Source organism: Lactuca serriola, chromosome 5 (genome assembly GCF_051521515.1).
Source record: "Lactuca serriola cultivar US96UC23 chromosome 5, Lser_US96UC23_V15, whole genome shotgun sequence".
NCBI classification, from domain to species: Eukaryota; Viridiplantae; Streptophyta; class Magnoliopsida; order Asterales; family Asteraceae; genus Lactuca; species Lactuca serriola.
The window spans coordinates 6,401,020-6,421,652 of record NC_136412.1 but is presented as its reverse complement, the minus strand read 5'-3'; the positions used below and the strand labels follow the sequence as shown (position 1 = coordinate 6,421,652).

The following is a 20,633-nucleotide window of genomic DNA, read 5'->3' as shown; positions in this document are numbered from 1 at the left end:
TCGGTTTACTTTTCAGTTGCGTATCTATCATCACGTGTTTTATTGATCAACTTTTTCATATATTTGCTCTTTTATAACTAATTCAAATATGACCAAATCTCATTAAATTTTATCACGAAATTACTATTTTTACTCCATGTTTCAAAGGAGGTCATCGAATTTTATCTTGATTGTTTGAATAATTCATTTCATTCCTTTAAGCCGACAAACCTTAATTATCATGTCATCGCTTTCATTCTATTATCTTGGTTGTTCTGTTCTATTGTGATTTCATCCCAACCTATCAAAGTTTTATGACAATAGTTGGGGTCACAACTCACAACATTCCTATTTGTGATCCATTGGATATATTGAGGAGTTAAACAACTTCTGATTCCTAATATAAACTGAACGTATCAAATGAGACTCCTATAAATATATATGTTGATTATCCATCCATTAACACTTTCTAGTGTTTTGTCCTATTTTTGTGAAAATGACTCTTGAGGGTAATTAACTTTTGCGTTTGTATTCATTTGGTCCTTTTTTTTTTATATTCAATATACCATTGAACTTGTTGTTTGTGTTCACCATAATCCTTTTGATCGACTTTTGACCTGTGATAGCCGGTCAAAGGGTTATGGTGAACATAAACAACAAGTTCAATGATATATTGAGTACAAAAAAAAGGGACCAAATGAGAACAAACTCAACAGTTGGTTGCCCTTCTGAGTCATTTTCCCCAAAAAGTTAAATGAAATTAAAGTTGCAAAATTATCAAAGACTACAACCTTCTTTGGTTATAAAGTATATGAAGAGCGTTTTAGAGGGGTAACTTCGTTAAAACATGCTCTATGCTATGCTTACTGTGGTTAGCTGTCAACACCTCTCTTCAAAATGATATGATTGTGTATGAGAGATATATTTATCAACATAAACGTTTACCTCAAGGTATATTATGGTGATGTGTCTGCAAAAACAATATAATATTGTACATATTGATGTTGTATCTCATCTCATAAATTCGATCTTAAAGGTAAGTAAACTTAAAAATCACAACACTTGTGATTCCACTCGTTTGTAGACTTGTCTAAAATCCATGATACGATAAATCATTCGATTGGAAATGTAAACGTAGTCATGAGATTCCCCTAATAAATATTCAAGTGCATTACAAAGTTGTACATGTATGAATAGTATTCTTTCGTGGGTTATGTTTTGAAGAGAAGCAAGAATGAATCTCATAAAGTCATTAATATCAGTAGGAGATGACGTGAGATTCGCTGTAAATGAGTAAAAGGAAAATGACTAAGGAGGGTAACCAACTGTTAAGTTTGTTCTCATTTGGTCACTTTTTTTTTGTACTCAATATATCATCGAACTTGTTGCTTGTGTTCACCATAACCCTTTGACCGGCTATCACTGGTCAAAAGTCGGTCAAAAGGGTTATGGTGAATACAAACAACAAGTTCGATGGTATATTGAATACAAAAAAAAGGAAATGGACCAAATGAGTACAAATGCAAAAGTTAATTACCCTCAAGAGTCATTTTCCCTCTATTTTTTTGGATGATACAACTTTCAAAGCCTGTCTTTCACACAATGTAAACCCACTCATCGAGCCCGAGAGAAAGGAGACTTTTGTTAGATTTACACACATGTTTCCCTCTTATCCTTTTTTTAACTTTATAAATAATTAATGTGTTAAATAATCAAATAAAACTCAAAATGACCAACTTATATATAAACAAGTCAAAAGTGTTACCTCTTCGTATAAAATATAGTTTCCAAGGCCTGATTAATTAAACATGCATAGACACACATGTATAATCTTTCGATAACTTGTGTTTTAAGTAATAGGTTATCTGATATCAATTATCATCCATGTCGTGTTGCTGGTATCATTAAAAAGTACACAAGATCTAGTTGTAAAGTATTCCTGTTTTCATGAGACGAAAGGGTGAAAACGTTCTTACCATGAAAAAAATAGTACCAAGTTATTATTAGTTGTTGTTAATATATAGACCTGTTTATACTCATGTAATCATATAATTACATAATTTGCGATTTTGATAAGAGAACAATACAATAAATAATTTTTTTTGTTAAGGAACGAATTAACGGAGAAAGGTGTTGATATTTTTTTAATTTACGACGCTTGTTATTAAGCAAATAAAAATAACGGATATTGCAATTTTAAACAATTTTCAAGAATAAACATGAATCTCGAATCATATACATTATTAAAATTGACGAATGGGTTGAAATCACTACTTTACAAAAAGTTTTACATAAACTTTATTACTCAAGTCACTATAACATTATAATATTTTTTCAAAGTTTAATCCGTCTTTAAATAACCTCCCTCCTACTAAAGATGCTTCAAACTATGCATAACATTGATTTATTTTGGGGTATATAATCCATAACTCAATGTTGGGTTAAACTGATTATTTCGGTTTGAACTTGTTGTAATCGGTGTTTTAGTGTTTCAGTACAAATGGTTATTGCCAATTTAAATGTTTTAATAAAAGTGACATTGATCGAAGAGCTGAAACAAGTAGCCAGATAAGTTTATGGATTAGCATGACTTTTGACTTTTAGGTCCCATTTGATAGTTGTTGATTAAGAAAGCATTGACTGACTGAGTAAGAAACCGTATTGTTTGATTGTATATCTGACTGAATGTATTTGATTGATGAAAAATGACTATTTTACTCTACTACTTGAGTGTACATCTGATTAGACACTTGATTTCAAACCAAACACATACGGAAAAATGCAATAGCACCAACAGATGTCTAACATATACAATATATACTTACCACATCAAACTAATATAACCAGACTCTCTACTAAACGAGGGAGCAAAAGGCTTTTCCGGATAAAACTTATGTAGGGGTAAAATCATGCAAAGTAAGAGAATTATCAGCAACCTTGTGAAAGAAACATCCATTGTAGCCACTTAAAACCACCAACAACACATCATTGCCATTTACATATAATGATATATCCCAGGGGCATAATGCATAATCATAACAGAGGGAGCATCCAGACTTGAGTATAAACCAACTTTGACAACACCGATCAACCTTGTTGAGTGAATCAACAATTGTATACATTCTAATCCAAGAGTTACATCCAACTATATCATTTCCACATATGCTTAGAATTCGTCACAGTCGATCAGAAGTGAGACAAATAGTATCTAACTTTCATTGCACACATTAGCGTGCTAGATTGATAATACACCAAGATATACAAGATATCCATCTAATAGCCATTCCAATTAGACCCAACCATACTCATAACTGCATAAATGACTATTAGTATAAGCATAGAACAAACACACTCACACCACCAAGTAGCCACCTTTCTCCCCAACCCAAAATAACACACTTACCACAAAAAAAAAATTGTGATCAATTTAGAAGAAGGGGTAGGGTCTGATTTCTTACTGCTGTCGGAGATATAAACACAAATGAGAAGGGGAAACATACCTGCAATTAAATTTGAACCGAAGTGGAGAGACATTCCATCGATAGATCTAGAGAGAATGAGAGGGTGCAATTCTTGGTAGGGTGTGATCGATTTTAAGAAAGCAAAAGGGGTGTTGGATCGATCGATTCTATGAGTCTATTAATGTAACGCCTATGTTTCTGGGCTTGCCATTTTTAGCAATGTAATAGTCTAGGTTAACCTTTGTAACTAAATTTGAAATAATAAAAATGTATTATTTGTGAATTATGTGAATTATGTGTTTATTTTCTTGATTTTTATAATTTAATGAATTAAGAATAAAATAAGCGTCAAAATTAAAGTGTGAAATAAGCCCGATATCTTTGCATAAAGTTGTAGTGGTCGAAACAAGGATTCCGGAGATATAAGGAATGTCAAAATCCGAGTTATAACGAAGAAGTTATGACCTGTCGAAGTTTCGCGACAGAACCGGCACGACGCCGAGTGACGTAAAATATGAATTTAAGATAGAGCGATATTTAGCCTTAGCAATCTAAATGAAAGTCGTAGATTTCGTTAAACCGAGAGCGTGCATAAAAGGAACGCCCAAATCTGATTTCGTATGAGGAAGTTATGATTTTTCTAAGTTTCGACTTAGCAGTATGTAACCCGAATACTCGATTTGAGATCGAGCGGTTTTTAGCCAAAACAATCTAAATAAGAATCGAAGATCTCGTTGTTAGTAGCGAAACGATGAAAAGATAGGCGAGAACGGACGTCGGACGAAGAAGTTATGATTTTATAACGAAGTTTTCCTGTCCGGGCCTTCTAAAAATAAATAATAAAAAATAAAGTCAAAGTTAGCCGACAGAGTCTAAACGAAAGTTGTAGAGCGTAGTCTCACCTACGCGTGGATATAAAGAACGTCGAAAACGGAGCTCGTATGCGAAAGTTACGGAATTTAGAAGTTTGACGAGTCAAATTACGCCCAGCGTAATTTGAGTACGCCCCGCGTACTCAGGCGGATGCAAGTTGCCTGACCAATACTCGAGTGCCACAGATCGACGCATGTAGTGACGTCAAAGTATGCCCCGCGTAACCAAGTTACACCCCGCGTACTGAGTACGCCCTGCGTAATTTGAGATTACGCCCCGCGTAATCCCAGACCCTCAGCCTATAAATAGAACTCGAAATCAACCATTTTCTCTTGTTCAAACTCTTCATTCTCTCTAAGTTTTGCCTCGATTTGCGTGCCAATCATATCCTGAAGCCCCAGTATCATTCCCAAGCCCCGAAGCAAGATCCGAAGACTCGAGGATCCCGAAGAGCGTTATTCTCGAGCCGAAGCTCTGCCCGCGAGGAGTTCGATTTTGGTGAAGATCTTCCAGATCTATCGAAGTGTACTACTTCTATAAGCCGTAGTGCTGTCGGATCATCTTCTGATCAAGTGAGTGTGTAGTTACCTTCTTCCAACACATTATTATAAAGTATTTTATATAAAATACGTGCTATGTGTATATATTTTGTTGTTATATGTGTGAATGTATATTCACTCTCTTTTATCTCATAGATCTGAGTTATTCTCTATGAAATACATGTTATGTGTGTGTGCCTCATCTGTTATGTGGAATATGTATTGATTAAAGCATGTTATACAGGTTTTAAACTATGTATAAAAATGTATATTTTTATCTACTAATATGTTGGGTAGAACATGGGTAGATAGTTGGTGTGTAATAAACAGATGAGAGGCCTCGATGTTGTTTTGATTTAGTCATCTAGCGGAGTTTAGATGACGACCACAGACTTTTCTAGACAGTCCTGTGGAACACTAGCAGACTCGCCACTTGTAGGTGTTAATGAACTTGGGTGTTCATTCGCTGTACTCCATCCCCCCCCCCCCCCCCCCCCCCCCGGTTGCCTTATTTGACATATATTGCCGGGAAACCCCCGAATGCATGTGTTGTTGCCCCGATGAAATATTCTTAGACTAGGTCCCTTGTGTTAGTTATTTTATGGACATAAAGTGAGAATAACGGGAATGGGTAATTGGGTTATCGTTGGTTGATGAAAAAATTAATTTAATTATTTATTGTGGGTTGAAAACCCTATATGCTCACCAGGCTCCCAAGCCTGATCCACTCAGTTTCTTTGTATTACAGGAAGTGGCGCGAGGGCATAAGATGGATAATCATCAAGTTGTTTTTGTTTACAAGTCTGTATATGTATATATTTGTTGAATGACTTGTAATGTTTATCGTGTATGCTTTATGGTCTGTATCGAAACATGACATCCCAAGTTTTGGTTATATAATGAAAATACATTTCTTTATGAAATGCTTTGGTAAATATTATTTTATCATACTTTGTTTTTGGGAACAAATTCCGCATCTCTTTTAAAATCAAAAGGATTTACTCTGGAAATGTTTAAAAAGCATAAAGGAAACCGGTCTTTTCTGGCCGAGATTTTGGGGATGTCACAGTTGGTATCACAGCATTAGTTTAAGCGAACTAGAAATTTGTAGGATTTCTAGACTTAAACTTAGAATGCTAAGTGAAATTTTGAGATGTGTGTCTGTGATATTTTAGACACGAGCAGTAGTTTATTTTAGGAAAGTTGCCTAAAATGCTTTATGTGCTAAATGTTATATGTTGCCATATATGATATTATTTGTTCGGATCTATGGTCTGTTGCCGACCGGATCTAGAAACTTTATGTGTGTAGGATTCTAAGCGTACGTCTACGATATTAGAACTAGCATGTAAACGTTTCGGAGCGATAAGGATGATTTGAATATCTATCGTGATTGAGGATCTAATATCACCTTATTCGGTGTGTAGATCAAAATGGTGAGAACAAGAAGTGGAGTTGGAAATGCTGACGAAAACAGGAATCAACCACCAGTGATTGAACAAATACCTGTCGTAGCAGCAGCACCTGAGCCAATAACCATGGCTGGTGTGCAAATGATGATTCAGACGATGTTGGATCGTCAGATGGATGAAACTAGACGGTTGCTTCAATAGAATCGTGAAGAACTGTCAATTCGTGTGGAAGAGCCTGAATTAAATGAAGGGCACTCAAAAGGTGGAAACTTCAGTGGGTCTATTGGTCAAGCCAACCCACCGATAGTTAGGCAAGACAACCATGATGGAAGGAATGATGGAATTGGATGCAAGTACAAAGACTTTCTAACTTGCAAACCATCGACCTTCAATGGAAAGGAGGATCCGATCGGAGTTATGGATTGGATCTCAGAGATGGAGTTAGCCTTCTTGACTTGTGGCTGCAGAGGCAAGTTGCGGACTATCTATGCAGTGCGTCAGTTCCGAGGTGGAGCCGTTCGTTGGTGGAACACTCTAGGGAAGACTTTAAGCCCTAATGAGCTACTGCAATTGACATGGGCAGAGTTCTTGGCACAGTTCAAGCGCAAGTTCTGTTCGGCTCAAAATTTGTTGGAGTTGGAGAATAAGTTTTTGGCATTGACGAAAGGCAGCATGTCAGTTGATGAATACACAAACGCTTTTACCGATAAGATGGAGTTTGCTTTACGCATCGTGCCAGATGAGCTGACAAAGGTTGACCGATACGCAAAAGGACTTCCATGGGAGTATGAGGTGCCGGTACGTCAGGCACATACTCTGGAGGCAGCTATCTGGGCTGCCAAGTCTGTTGAGAATATGATCAAGGGAAGAACCGCCGACAAGGTTGAAGTTGGCGAGAAGAGAAAGTTTGAAGGAACTTCAGGTTCCAATAAGAAAAGTAAATTTTCGAAGTCAAATTCGAAGAAGTTTGGAGGAAAGGGAGGCGAAGCAAAATGGTGTGAGAAGTGCAAGAAAAAGCATTTTGGGAAATGTAGTGAGGATGTAACCTGCTATAAGTGTGGAAAAATTGGACATTTTGCCAATGAGTGTCCGAACAACAAAAGGATGTGTTTTGGTTGCAATGAAGAGGGGCACATTTTGAAAGACTGTCCGAAGAAGAAGGAGGCAGCTAGGCCCAACATTCCACCGAAGCCGAAGGCGAGAGCCTTCCAGATGACACTTGAGGCCGCGAAAGATGAAGCTGATGTCGCTTCAGGTACCTTTCTCGTAAACGAATTACCTGCTCAAATTTTGTTTGATTCGGGAGCCAACTACTCCTTTATTTCGCATGAGTTTGGTAGAAAACTCGCTTTGCCTGTTGATAGACTAGATGATGCTTTATTAGTCGAAGTGGCTAGTGTCAAGTTTGTACCTGTTAGTCATCGTATGAAAAACATCTTAATCGACCTTAATGGGAATAAGTTTCACGAGGAATTATTGCCTATCGAACTTAATGGTTTCGACATCGTGTTGGGAATGGATTGGCTTAGCGCCAATGATGCCGAAATTTTATGCAAGAAGAAGATAGTTAAAGTAAACCCGCCAGGGAAGGAATCGTTTATGGTGTACGGGGACAAACGACGAGTGAATTCTAGAATCATTTCCCTAATGAAAGCCAGAAAGTGTTTGACCAAGGGATGTACATCATATTTAGCATTCGTGATTGATGCTAAGAAGGAAAAGAAGGTGATGCAGAATATTCCAGTGGTGTGTGATTATCCGGAAGTATTTCCCGAAGATCTTCCTGGATTACCACCTGATAGACAAGTGGAGTTCAGAATAAACTTGTTACCAGGGACCATGCCAATAGCAAAAGCACCTTATCGATTAGCACCGACGGAGATGAAGGAGCTGATGATGCAACTTCAGGAATTATTGGACAAAGGTTTCATTAGACCTAGTTCATCGCCCTGGGGAGCTCCGATGTTATTCGTGAAGAAGAAAGATGGAAGTATGAGAATGTGCATCGATTACAGAGAGCTGAAAAAGGCAACAATAAAGAATAGATATCCGTTGCCAAGGATTGATGACCTATTTGATCAATTGCAAGGTTCGAGCTATTTCTCGAAGATCGATCTTAGGTCAGGATATCATCAGCTAAAAGTAAGAGAGCAAGATATCGAGAAAACTGCATTCAGAACTAGATATGGACACTACGAGTTCTTAGTTATGTCGTTTGGACTAACCAATGCTCCGGCAGCATTCATGGATTTGATGAATAGGGTTTGTAATCCGTTCCTTGATAAATCTGTGATAGTGTTCATAGACGACATTCTGATTTACTCGAAAAGCCAAGAGGAGCATGGCAGACACTTGTGAGAAGTGTTAGAAGTCTTGAAGAAGGAGAAGTTGTATGCAAAGTTCTCTAAGTGTGATTTTTGGATTCATGAAGTCCAATTCTTGGGTCACGTGGTCAACCAAGAAGGGATAATGGTTGATCCAGCAAAGATTGAAGCTGTAATGAAGTGGGAACAATCGAAAAGTCCCACAGAGATTCGAAGCTTTTTAGGATTAGCCGGATATTACCGAAGGTTTATCCAAGGCTTTTCTTCGATCGCTAGTCCATTAACAGTTTTGACCCACAAAGGAGCTACTTATGCTTGGAGTGATAAGCATAAAGAAGCATTCGAGAAGCTAAAGAAGAAACTATGTGAGGCACCGATACTTTCTCTACCCGATGGAGTCGAAGACTTCGCTGTTTATAGCGATGCGTCTGGGGTTGGATTGGGTTGTGTTTTGACCCAAAGAGAAAAGGTGATAGCATATGCGTCTCAACAGTTGAAGGAGCATGAAAAGAATTACCCGACTCATGATTTGGAGTTGGCAGCGGTAGTTTTCGCTCTGAAAATATGGAGGCATTACCTCTATGGCACGAAGTGTAAACTTTTCATTGATCATAAGAGTCTCCAATATCTCTTTAATCAAAAAGAGTTAAATATGAGGCAACAATGTTGGCTAGAGTTACTCAAGGACTACGACTGTGAGATACTTTACCATCCCGGTAAAGCTAATGTTGTTGCTGATGCTCTTAGTCGGAAAGTCAATCTTGAAAGGAAAAGGCCAAGAGCGTTGAGAATTGAAGTTGTCTCGACTATTTTGGAAAGTACAAAGAAAGCTCAAAGCGAAGCTTCTGAGAAGAATGACCGAAAGGAGGAACATTTGGGCAAAACGTTGGTGTTCGGTGTAAACAGTCATTGACTGAAGGTGTTCCAAGATCGGATTTGGATACCTAAGACAGGAGGAGTCAGAGATCTTCTGATGGAAGAAGCTCACAAAACCATGTACTCGATTCATCCCGGTAGCACTAAAATGTATAGGGACCTAAAACCCTACTACTGGTGGCCGACGATGAAGCTTGATGTTGCAAAGTATGTGGCTGAGTGTGTGACTTGTGCGAGAGTAAAGACACAACATCAGAAACCGTACGGGAGTTTAGAACCATTGCCTGTGCCTATGGGTAAGTGGGAAGACATTGCTATGGATTTTGTCACTAAACTACCCCAAACAAAGAATGGTCACGACATGATTTGGGTGGTCGTTGATCGATTCACTAAGAGTGCGCATTTTATAGCAGCCAAGGAGAAATGGTCTATGGAGAAGCTTGCAAATTCTTACGTGAGGGAAATTGTGAGGCTTCACGGTGTTCCGTTAACGATTGTGTCGGATCGTGATAGCCGTTTCACCTCGAGGTTTTGGAAAAGTCTACAAGAGGAATTGGGTACCAAGTTGTGTTTAAGTACAACTTACCATCCGCAGACTGATGGCCAGAGTGAAAGAACAATACAAACACTTGAAGATATGCTGAGAGCATGTACCCTGGAATTCCTAGGTAACTAGGATGAACATTTACCTTTGGTAGAATTTTCCTACAATAATAGTTTCCACTCGAGCATAAAGATGGCACCTTATCAAGCTTTGTATGGACAGAAGTGTCGTACGCCGTCTTGTTGGCTTGAGGCTGGGGAAAAGCAGTTTATGGGTCCCGAGATGGTCCATCAAACCGCTGAAAAGTTGAAAATAATTAGAGAAAGAATGTTAGCAGCTCAAGATCGTCAAAAGAGCTATGCTGACAAGAAGCGAAGGCCAATGACCTTCGAAGTTGGAGATTCGGTTTTGCTTAAAGTCTCGCCGTGGAAAGGACTTATAAGATTTGGTAAAAGGGGAAAGTTGAGTCCAAGGTTTATTGGACCGTTTAAAGTTCTTCAGAGAGTTGGGAACCAAGCTTACAAGCTCGAACTACCAGAAGAACTGACTGGAATTCATAACACTTTCCATGTGTGTTATTTGAGGAAGTTCGTGGGAGAAGTTCCCGATATAATTCCAATTTCTGAATTGAGAATTGATGAAAACGAGAGGTTAATTGAAGAACCAAAGGCAATCGTTGACCGGAAGACTAAGAAATTGCGACGTAAGATGGTTGAGTTAGTGCTTGTCCGATGGAAACACACGAATGGGTCGAATCTCACCTGGGAGACGGAGAGCGACATGATGAGTCGCTATCCGCATTTGTTTGCTGTTGTGTGATTCCGGGGACGGAATCATTCCAAGGTGGAGAGAATTGTAATGCCTGTGTTTCTGGGCTTGCCATTTTTAGCAATGTAATAGTCTAGGTTAACCTTTGTAACTAAATTTGAAATAATAAAAATGTATTATTTGTGAATTATGTGAATTATGTGTTTATTTTCTTGATTTTTATAATTTAATGAATTAAGAATAAAATAAGCGTCAAAATTAAAGTGTGAGATAAGCCCAATATCTTTGCATAAAGTTGTAGTGGTCGAAACAAGGATTCCGGAGATATAAGGAATGCCAAAATCCGAGTTATAACGAAGAAGTTATGACCTGTCGAAGTTTCGCGACAGAACCGGCACGACGCCGAGTGACGTAAAATATGAATTTAAGATAGAGCGATATTTAGCCTTAGCAATCTAAATGAAAGTCGTAGATTTCGTTAAACTGAGAGCGTGCATAAAAGGAACGCCCAAATCTGACTTCGTATGAGGAAGTTATGATTTTTCTAAGTTTCGACTTAGCAGTATGTAACCCGAATACTCGATTTGAGATCGAGCGGTTTTTAGCCAAAACAATCTAAATGAGAATCAAAGATCTCGTTGTTAGTAGAGAAACGATGAAAAGATAGGCGAGAACGGACGTCGGACGAAGCAGTTATGATTTTATAACGAAGTTTTCCTGTCCGGGCCTTCTAAAAATAAATAATAAAAAATAAAGTCAAAGTTAGCCGACGGAGTCTAAACGAAAGTTGTAGAGCGTAGTCTCACCTACGTGTGGATATAAAGAACGTCGAAAACGGAGCTCGTATGCGAAAGTTACGGAATTTAGAAGTTTGACGAGTCAAATTACGCCCAGCGTAATTTGAGTACGCCCCGTGTTATGTGTGTGTGCCTCATCTGTTATGTGGAATATGTATTGATTAAAGCATGCTATACAGGTTTTAAACTATGTATAAAAATGTATATTTTTATCTACTAATATGTTGGGTAGAACATGGGTAGATAGTTGGTGTGTAATAAACAGATGAGAGGCCTCGATGTTGTTTTGATTTAGTCATCTAGCGGAGTTTAGATGACGACCACAGACTTTTCTAGACAGTCCTGTGGAACACTAGCAGGCTCGCCACCTGTAGGTGTTAATGAACTTGGGTGTTCATTCGTTGTACTCCATCCCCCCCACGGTTGCCTTATTTGACATATATTGCCGGGAAACCCCCGAATGCATGTGTTGTCGCCCCGATGAAATATTCTTAGACTATGTCCCTTGTGTTAGTTATTTTAGGGACATAAAGTGAGAATAACGGGAATGGGTAATTGGGTTATCGTTGGTTGATGAAAAAATTAATTTAATTATTTATTGTGGGTTGAAAACCCTATATGCTCATCAGGCTCCCAAGTCTGACCCACTCAGTTTCTTTGTATTACAGGAAGTGGCGCGAGGGCATAAGATGGATAATCATCAAGTTGTTTTTGTTTACAAGTATGTATATGTATATATTTGATGAATGACTTGTAATGTTTATCGTTTATGCTTTATGGTCTGTATCGGAACATGACATCCCGAGTTTTGGTTATATAATGAAAATACATTTCTTTATGAAATGCTTTGGTAAATATTATTTTATCATACTTTGTTTTTGGGAACAAATTCCGCATCTCTTTTAAAATCAAAAGATTTACTCTGAAAATGTTTAAAAAACATAAATGAAAACCGGTCTTTTCTGCCGAGATTTTGGGGATGTCACAATTAAGAACGAGACACAAAGAGGGTGTTGGATCGATTCTTCCTACTGGGATACGATACACATGCACACGTACAAGGATACACACGCAAGGGCACTAGTGGAATACGATGCCTTCCTTTCTCAGTCAACCGATTCTTTTTTTTCTTACCGGGTCAAACAAAAATGTCTTACCTCATACGCATATCGAAGAGGGTCAGAGTCAAAATGAATGATAACTAGTCCATGAAGAGTTACGAAGCTTACAAGGAACCCATGGAAAAGTCTTGACGATCACGAGCTAGACATTTTTCTGTTTTTTTATAAGATTTTTTTGTTTATTTTTTCCAAATGAAAAATTAAACCAGATAAACAGTATTATATCAAAATGGAAAGCAACCACGATTTTTTTTTCCTGTTTTATATAAATTTGCATCAACACTATTTATTTTAGGTATCGATTCTTGATTTCGTATTTTGATATTTTGATTGAAATTTTGTATAAAAGTTATTATGCAATTGTTACACGCTATAGGCCTCCACTGCCAACGGCTCGCCATGCCCCCAAAGTTGCCGTAGATTCTTATTTTACTGCACAAGAACAAGATCACACCATTTGAGCCAAGCTAAACCTGTTTGGAGCTTATTTCATTTGATTTGATTTTCTATCCATTTTTAAGTTACCGGAGTCCGGAGCTGAGCGCATCGGCAACTGCAAGAGTTTTCATCCTCCAAGGTAATTTCGCATTTTCCATCTCATCGTTGCTCTAATTGTTCCTACATATTTTTATGTGCAATAAGATTGTGTTGATTACTTTTCGAATTTCATCTCAATTTAGGCTTTTCATCAAAAACACTCGCTCACTCTGATACTTTGTATTTCTAACATTTCAAAAACCCTCGTTTGCAGACTCACAATAGAGCCACTTGCAAAGCATTTCTTTCTGAGTATCATTAAGCACTTTGTATATATTTGATATTTGGCAATCTAATTAAGATGGTTTCTGAACATTTTTTAGAATAATTGCTCTCTGCATTAGACTCCTGACTCTGGTGTAATTAGGATTATACCTGTATACCATAACTTGTATCATCTCATTTTGCTTCTTCACTTTGAAAATTCAAACCCAAACACCCCCTGATTAACTGTCTAAACGTTGAGGTTTGTAAAAAACATTATTCAGGTGAAATCCACTTAAGGCAATGTCATCTGCTGCATTTTCAACATGTACATTGCATGAGACTCTGCGAGATCATGAACTCATGTGCAATAAACCGAGTTGCTTCCCTAAGCATTCAGTTCATTTCAAGACAAATCACATATATGTTGACCCTTATAAGTCGATGACCTGGCGCCAACCTGGAAGACTCAAGTGCAGGGCACTAGATATTGAAAGGAACCGTAGTTTCTTGAAAGGGGACGTGTTTCAACTTGATGATGTGATTGAAGCACAACAGTTTGATAGAGACATTCTGAGTGCTATATTTGAAGTGGCACGTGAAATGGAAGCAATTGAGAAGAAGTCACGTGGAAACCAGATTTTAAAAGGTTATCTAATGGCTACTCTTTTTTATGAGCCTTCAACAAGGACCAGACTTTCATTTGAATCAGCAATGAAACGGTTGGGTGGGGAAGTTTTGACTACAGAAAATGCACGAGAGTTTTCATCTGCTGCAAAAGGAGAGACACTCGAAGGTAGTTTTTTGATATAAGTCTATGTTGATTCATTTTGATTTGATAGTTGATGCTGTTTTTCAGACACAATAAGAACAGTTGAAGGGTATTCAGACATAATTGTGATGAGGCATTTTGAAAGTGGTGCTGCTAAAAGAGCAGCCATGACAGCTAACATTCCTGTTATTAATGCTGGTGATGGACCAGGGCAGCATCCTACTCAGGTACGTATACACACTTTGTTTTTTTAATTTATGTGGATTATTACTAAGGGTTTGTTTCTTTCATTATCCCATTAAGTTATGTATGGATAAAGTGGTTGAATGGGTAATGGTGTCGATGACTGTCTTGATAAAGTGCTTTAATCTTTATCAGGTCTGATTATTGTTTTTCTTTGGACCGAATGAATTTCCCCTTTGTGTAGAAATGATGATAAATAACAAAGGTCTGATTATTTAAAAGCTGTCATAAGATATAAACCATACTTTATTTTCTATAAATAATAGTACAAATGTAATAATCTTAAATCTAAAGCTCTTTATCATAAATTTAAATTATTTATGGTTCATAAGTATACCCATAAAAATTTAATATTCATCGAATTGTAAAAGAATCCATGAATATGTAGTTGCACAAGTCAAACTCTTTATGTATATCTCCCTGATTCTGTAATGCTTTCGTAATATTTCACGATAAAAAGATTGTACTTTTTTGTATTATCTTACGGTTCATGCAAAAAAAAAAAAAAAATTTATAAAAAATCGTGTAAAAAATATTTATAAACTTATAAGTGAGTACAAGGGTATGAAGTCATAAGTAAATATAACAGGCTCTTCTTGATGTGTACACTATCGAAAGAGAGATTGGAAAATTGGATGGAATAAAAGTTGGACTGGTTGGTGATCTTGCAAATGGGAGAACCGTTCGTTCCCTTGCATATCTTCTGGCCAAATACAATGATGTCAAGATCTACTTTGTTTCCCCAGATGTTGTAAAAATGAAGGTACACTTGATAATAATAATTATTTAAATGATTTGGTTTGGTAATATTTATAAAATATAATATATAGGATGACATTAAGGAGTACCTGACATCAAAGGGGGTTGAATGGGAAGAAAGTGTGAATCTAAAGGAGGTGGCATCGGAATGTGATGTGGTGTATCAAACTAGGATTCAGAAAGAACGGTTTGGGGAGAGGATTGATCTTTATGAGGAAGCTCGTGGAAAGTACATTGTCGATTCTCATATTTTGAGTGCCATGCAAAACCATGCGGTTGTCATGCATCCTCTCCCAAGGCTTGATGAGGTAAGCAAACCTCTTCTCTCAAGCATAAAGCATGTATGTCTCTAGAATGTTCTACATTTTTTTTTTACCACAATGTTTGATGATTGTCTATCTCTACGTAGATAAGAGTGGAAGTAGATGGAGACCCGAGAGCTGCCTACTTTAGACAAGCCAAAAATGGACTCTTCATTCGAATGGCTTTGTTGAAGCTCTTACTTCTTGGTTGGTGATTATCTTGTCATGATTGGACTTGTTTTTCAACAAACTTGTCATAAATGTTCTTGTTGTTTTTGGTCTTATAATCTTACATATCAAAATTGAAGTTCCATATGTGGTAATCCAAGTTAGTCTTATGATTATAAACTTATAGCATGGACACTTGAATCTTAGATATTAAAATGAGTACCAAATCAACTAAAAATGGGATGGCCATATCATAAAATCAACATCTCTTCAACATGTATCATAAAATAAAATGACCACAGGTTTTGGGGGAAAGAAGATCAATCAATTCGTCAAACTGCTTTTTTTTTTTTACATATAAATTCGCAGGAATGTTGGCACTTCAGAAAAATTAAGTTATGTGAAAATATTCACGAAACAAAACATAAATGGTGAGTTCGCCATGGCAGCTTTTAGGAAAAAGCTGGAAATTTTTTTTTTTTTTTTTTTTTTTGCTCACCGGTAGGAGATTTTAGTTTTTATTTTAAACGAAAAAACTCCTAATCCCAGAGTTATTTGAATTACCTTTTATCATTGGTGTTTTATGTAATAACACTTTTTGTGAAAAAATGTCATTTCACCAAAATATGGCAGTGACTGAAAAACAAAAAGAAGGTAACTGGAAGATTTTTTTCTTTTGTAAAATAAATGATCCACGTTATGTGAAATGGGCTTCTCCTTTTTAGTCGCTTTTATAATAATCATCTCTACTAAAATTATGTTTGCTAGAGTGAAAGTATATTTCATTTGCATGAAAGCATCCTAACTATTCCATACCTTTTGACACATAGCATCTCTTAAAATTCAAGTTTGGTAAATAAATACTTTTAGATAAAAGAAACATACTTATAACTCTTAATTGTTTATATATTTATCCTACCAAAAACACCATTCAAAAGAAAACAAGATGATTTAGTGACACAACATTACAACATACTACTAGTAAGTCGGAAATCTGTGATCAACATCACGTGCCCATGACTCCAATCCACCAACAATATCCTTTGCAGACACAAAACCCTTGTTGTGAAGCAACTCAACTGCCCTCTGAGAATCATTACCTCTTCTACACACAACATAAACACCAGCATTACCATTATCAATAGACTTCAATGCAGATTCTATTTCTGGCAACTTATCTTCCAAACTTGCAAGAGGCACATTCATGGAATTTGGAAGACAGACAATCTTGTAATGCTGAGATGGCCGAACATCAATCAGGACATGTGCATCCCCCTTCTTAACCACCTCCTCATATTCCTTGCTGCTTATTCTACAATCTTCCTTCAACAATTTCAACTTCAAAGGAGCCTGCAAATCCATAAAATTTCACTTTCACAAAAAACAAATATATATATTTTTTGCTAGGTTAAAAACACAAACCGGAGATAAAGGTGACTGAGTGAATTTCTCATAATCAAAATGTTGAAAATTTTCTTGTGTCATTGTTGCATTTTCTCCACAAGCTTCACATTGTAATGACCTTCCTCTAATCTTCACCTAAATTTTAGTATAGTAAAAATATACCCAATAAGTTGTAAATAAATGAAATAATAATAATAATAATAATAATAATAACTCACAATACGAATTCGGGCTGACAAAGCATCAAAAAGAAGCATCCTTCCAGAAAGTGGCTCGCCAACCAAGCTTGCTACTTTAATGGCTTCTAGAGCTTGAAGACAACCAATAACTCCAGGAACTATGATAATAATATATAGCCACATCACAAAATATTATATACTGTAAATCGACTGATATTATTATTATATAAGTTTAGCTTACCTACACCAAGAACTCCACTGTCAGAGCATCTCTGACATGCTGTTGTGGGTGGTGGAGTTGGAAACAGGCATCGGTAACACGGGCCTCCATTGTAATTATAAACCGCAAGCTATAAAAAAAAAAAAAAAAAAGTAAGATAGATACATTATAAATTTATAATCAACAAGTTGTATTTGTAGAAAGAAAAAAGGTACCTGCCCTTCCAAACCCAATGCAGCACCTGATACAAGAGGCTGCAAATATATAATTATTACAAATCAGAACTTGAAAAATATTGATTCATATGAGTTTTAATGTTTCATTTATATGTGGATAAGCATAAGAAAGTACTTTATTTTCATACACATAATAGAAACATACTTACATATCTTTGCTGATAATAGCAATATACTTTATTTTCTTTTTACCTATAATAGCCAAATACTTACATTTACCTACTCATATACTTTATTTGTTATGTATTGCAATTATTGCCTGGTGAAGAAATGTTGCTATTATGTGTAAAACAAATGTAAGTACATTGCTAGTATGGGTAACGAAATGTAAATATATTGTTATTATGGTAAAAAGTAAAGTACATTGAGAGTAAAGTATGTTGCTATTTCCTGAAATTTTCCCTAAAAAGCAACACACACCTTTCCCAGCAAAACACAGCAATCACTGATCAGATATCGGCTCGGAGCATTATCTGTTGCATCTATTACAATGTCGTATCTACGAAATTATAACAGTCAAGGAAATCATGGAACACTTATGCCAGAAAAACATATTAGACTGATTTACAAAAATCGTCCCTATGGTTATCTAAAAACTATGGATTTGGTCCTCATCCTTAATTTTTTTTCCCCTAAAAATAAGCATTTTAACCCGACCCAAAATGACTAATTTTCCCTTACCTGATTCTTTTATTTGATTATTATTTATAATAAACAAATAATTACTAAGGCAGATTAGTCATTTTAGGTCGGCTAGGGACGAGAAGAGTTGACAAGCTTGCTTTCAGGTACGAACAAGGTTAAAAAGTAAGGATGGGGACCAAATCCGTAATTTTAGGATAACCACAGGAACGATAATTGTAATTCACTCAAAATATTTACATACATATATATCTCCAAAGAATTTCATGAAGGATACTTGCTCACAATCTCCAAAGCATTTGATGTGCGTAAAGCTTCTCTGTGTTCAATTATTTCAATGGTGGAATTGATCCTGAGACACAACACTAATAGCATTAACGTAACACAAACTTCAATTTTTTTATAAAACTATACAAACACACTCTTTGCTAGATTTATGAGATAATTAAAAAAAATAAGCAGAAATAACATACGAACGACAAGCTGCAGCAGCAGATTCCACTTTAGATCGACCTATGTATGCTTCACCATGGATGATCTGAAATGTTGACAGACTAATATATCAACATCATGCTTTTTGCTGACATGATTTAAAGAACACGCACCCAGAAAATGATGTATATTAATTATTGAAAGAAAACAATGGTTGATGATGATAAATGCTGATCACTTCATTTTAAATGATAATTAACTGGAATTAACAAGGCATCATCATTATACCTGTCTGTGTAGATTGTTTAGCTCAACAACATCATGATCCACCATCCCTAACCGACCTGTTAAAATTTGGCCACATTCAATTATTTGTTAAGAGATGTAAAAATAAAAATAAATTTTCAAAATCTACAATAAACAAAGCAGATACCTCACCTACACCACAGGCTGCTAGATATAACAGAGCAGGTGATCCCAAACCCCCAGCTCCAATAACTAAAATGGATGACTTTAAGAGATTTGACTGCCCTGCAACCCAGCAAGAAAGTCAATTAGATGAAACCTTTTAAATCAACAGAATTCCGCACACTGATTGTATAACATAATATGAAAACAGAGCTCTTTCTTCACAAAGTAGACTTAGAAACATGGAGCAAAGGGAGTGTATATTGGAGCAAAAACAATCATTTTAATCACCACTTTCTGCACTAGTTTAGATATTGTTGCAAATTGAACGCACACATCTAAACTCAAGGTCAATCCTAATAAACACAGTAGAAACAAACCTTGAACGCCAAAAGAAGGAAGTAAAAGTTGACGGCTGTATCTGTAAATCATATCTGGGGTCAAATCATGTCCAAATTCCGACCCGCCATTGGAACAATCGGACGAGGCCTTGTTATTGAGCTGCTGATTTGATTGAATTTGTCGAAGCTGACCTTCAAGAGCCGATATGCGAGCCTCGATATCTCGCTTGGAATCCTTCAACGACTGGAGTTCCTTGAGCAAGCGGGTCGATTCATCAACTCCTCCGTTGGATTCCATTGGTGAAGTGGACAATGTTCACTATACAGTAATCTAGATGAGAATTTGGAGGCAGAAGTCAAGTGATAAACCCTAAATAAGAAAATGTTGCTGCTGCAAACAGTCAATTTTGGGCTTTCAATACGTCCCTTGGCGCCTTTGGCCACGAAGGTCGTGAACAAACGACTTTTGGGTGTTTGAGGGTTCGTTTCCAACTTCACAAGAAAACACAAATAACGTTTAAGGGTAATTTAGCTCTTAACTCGAAAATATAAGCGACTATCAACCAAGGTTCATGGATAAAAGTAATAATCCACGACTAGGCAAAGGATGCACCACGAAGTAGTCAAGGCCAGCCGAAACGCGCATTCATTTTGGTCCCCACGACGTGGTGTGATGTTAGCCATGATGTGGCGACGATCGGGCCGTATAACCTTAATTTTCTAGCTTTACGCCCTATTTAAAGGATGTGATGGCTAGGGTTTGCACACCCTAAGCCTTCGTCACCTCTCTTTCGACCTAGAAGCACTCATAGCCACTATTGATGAGTTTTTGAAGTTATGTGGTGACTTTTAGTGAGAATAAGAAAAGGCATCCATTGTATGAAGTTCCAGCAAGCAAGCCTCTCCTACACTTTCTAATTCACATTATGGACCATTATGAGTCTTCAAGTTTTGATGTGTCGATAATGCTACGCCTAATTTTACCTACTATCTAACTAGCTATTCGACTAAAGGCAGTGTACCTTTTCGCAAATAGTATAGCACAACAGTCGAGTATCGATCTCAATGAATGATTTTAACTAATTAATTTAA

The 20,633-nt window shown here is 36.7% G+C and overlaps 2 protein-coding genes across 2 annotated transcripts; one reads left to right on the top strand and one right to left on the bottom strand.

The window, feature by feature from the left end:
- Nucleotides 1-13,013: 13,013 nt before the first annotated feature.
- Nucleotides 13,014-15,826, top strand: LOC145051871 (aspartate carbamoyltransferase, chloroplastic-like). Its single transcript, XM_078999700.1, has 6 exons — nt 13,014-13,271; nt 13,720-14,231; nt 14,295-14,434; nt 15,040-15,213; nt 15,281-15,517; nt 15,619-15,826. Exons 2-6 carry the CDS (start codon nt 13,739-13,741, stop codon nt 15,724-15,726), a joined length of 1,152 nt encoding a protein of 383 aa, XP_078855826.1. The 5' UTR covers nt 13,014-13,271; nt 13,720-13,738; the 3' UTR covers nt 15,727-15,826.
- Nucleotides 15,827-16,543: 717 nt separating this feature from the next.
- On the bottom strand, nt 16,544-20,034 carry CNX5 (co-factor for nitrate, reductase and xanthine dehydrogenase 5). The gene is made up of 11 exons (XM_078999699.1): nt 19,581-20,034; nt 19,231-19,323; nt 19,081-19,136; nt 18,834-18,898; nt 18,638-18,712; nt 18,139-18,217; nt 17,698-17,736; nt 17,504-17,612; nt 17,302-17,420; nt 17,102-17,218; nt 16,544-17,029 (listed from the first exon to the last, which is right to left on the bottom strand). The coding sequence occupies exons 1-11, from the start codon at nt 19,837-19,839 to the stop codon at nt 16,658-16,660; spliced, it is 1,383 nt and encodes a 460-aa protein (XP_078855825.1). The 5' UTR covers nt 19,840-20,034; the 3' UTR covers nt 16,544-16,657.
- Between the last annotated feature and the right edge of the window lie 599 nt (nt 20,035-20,633).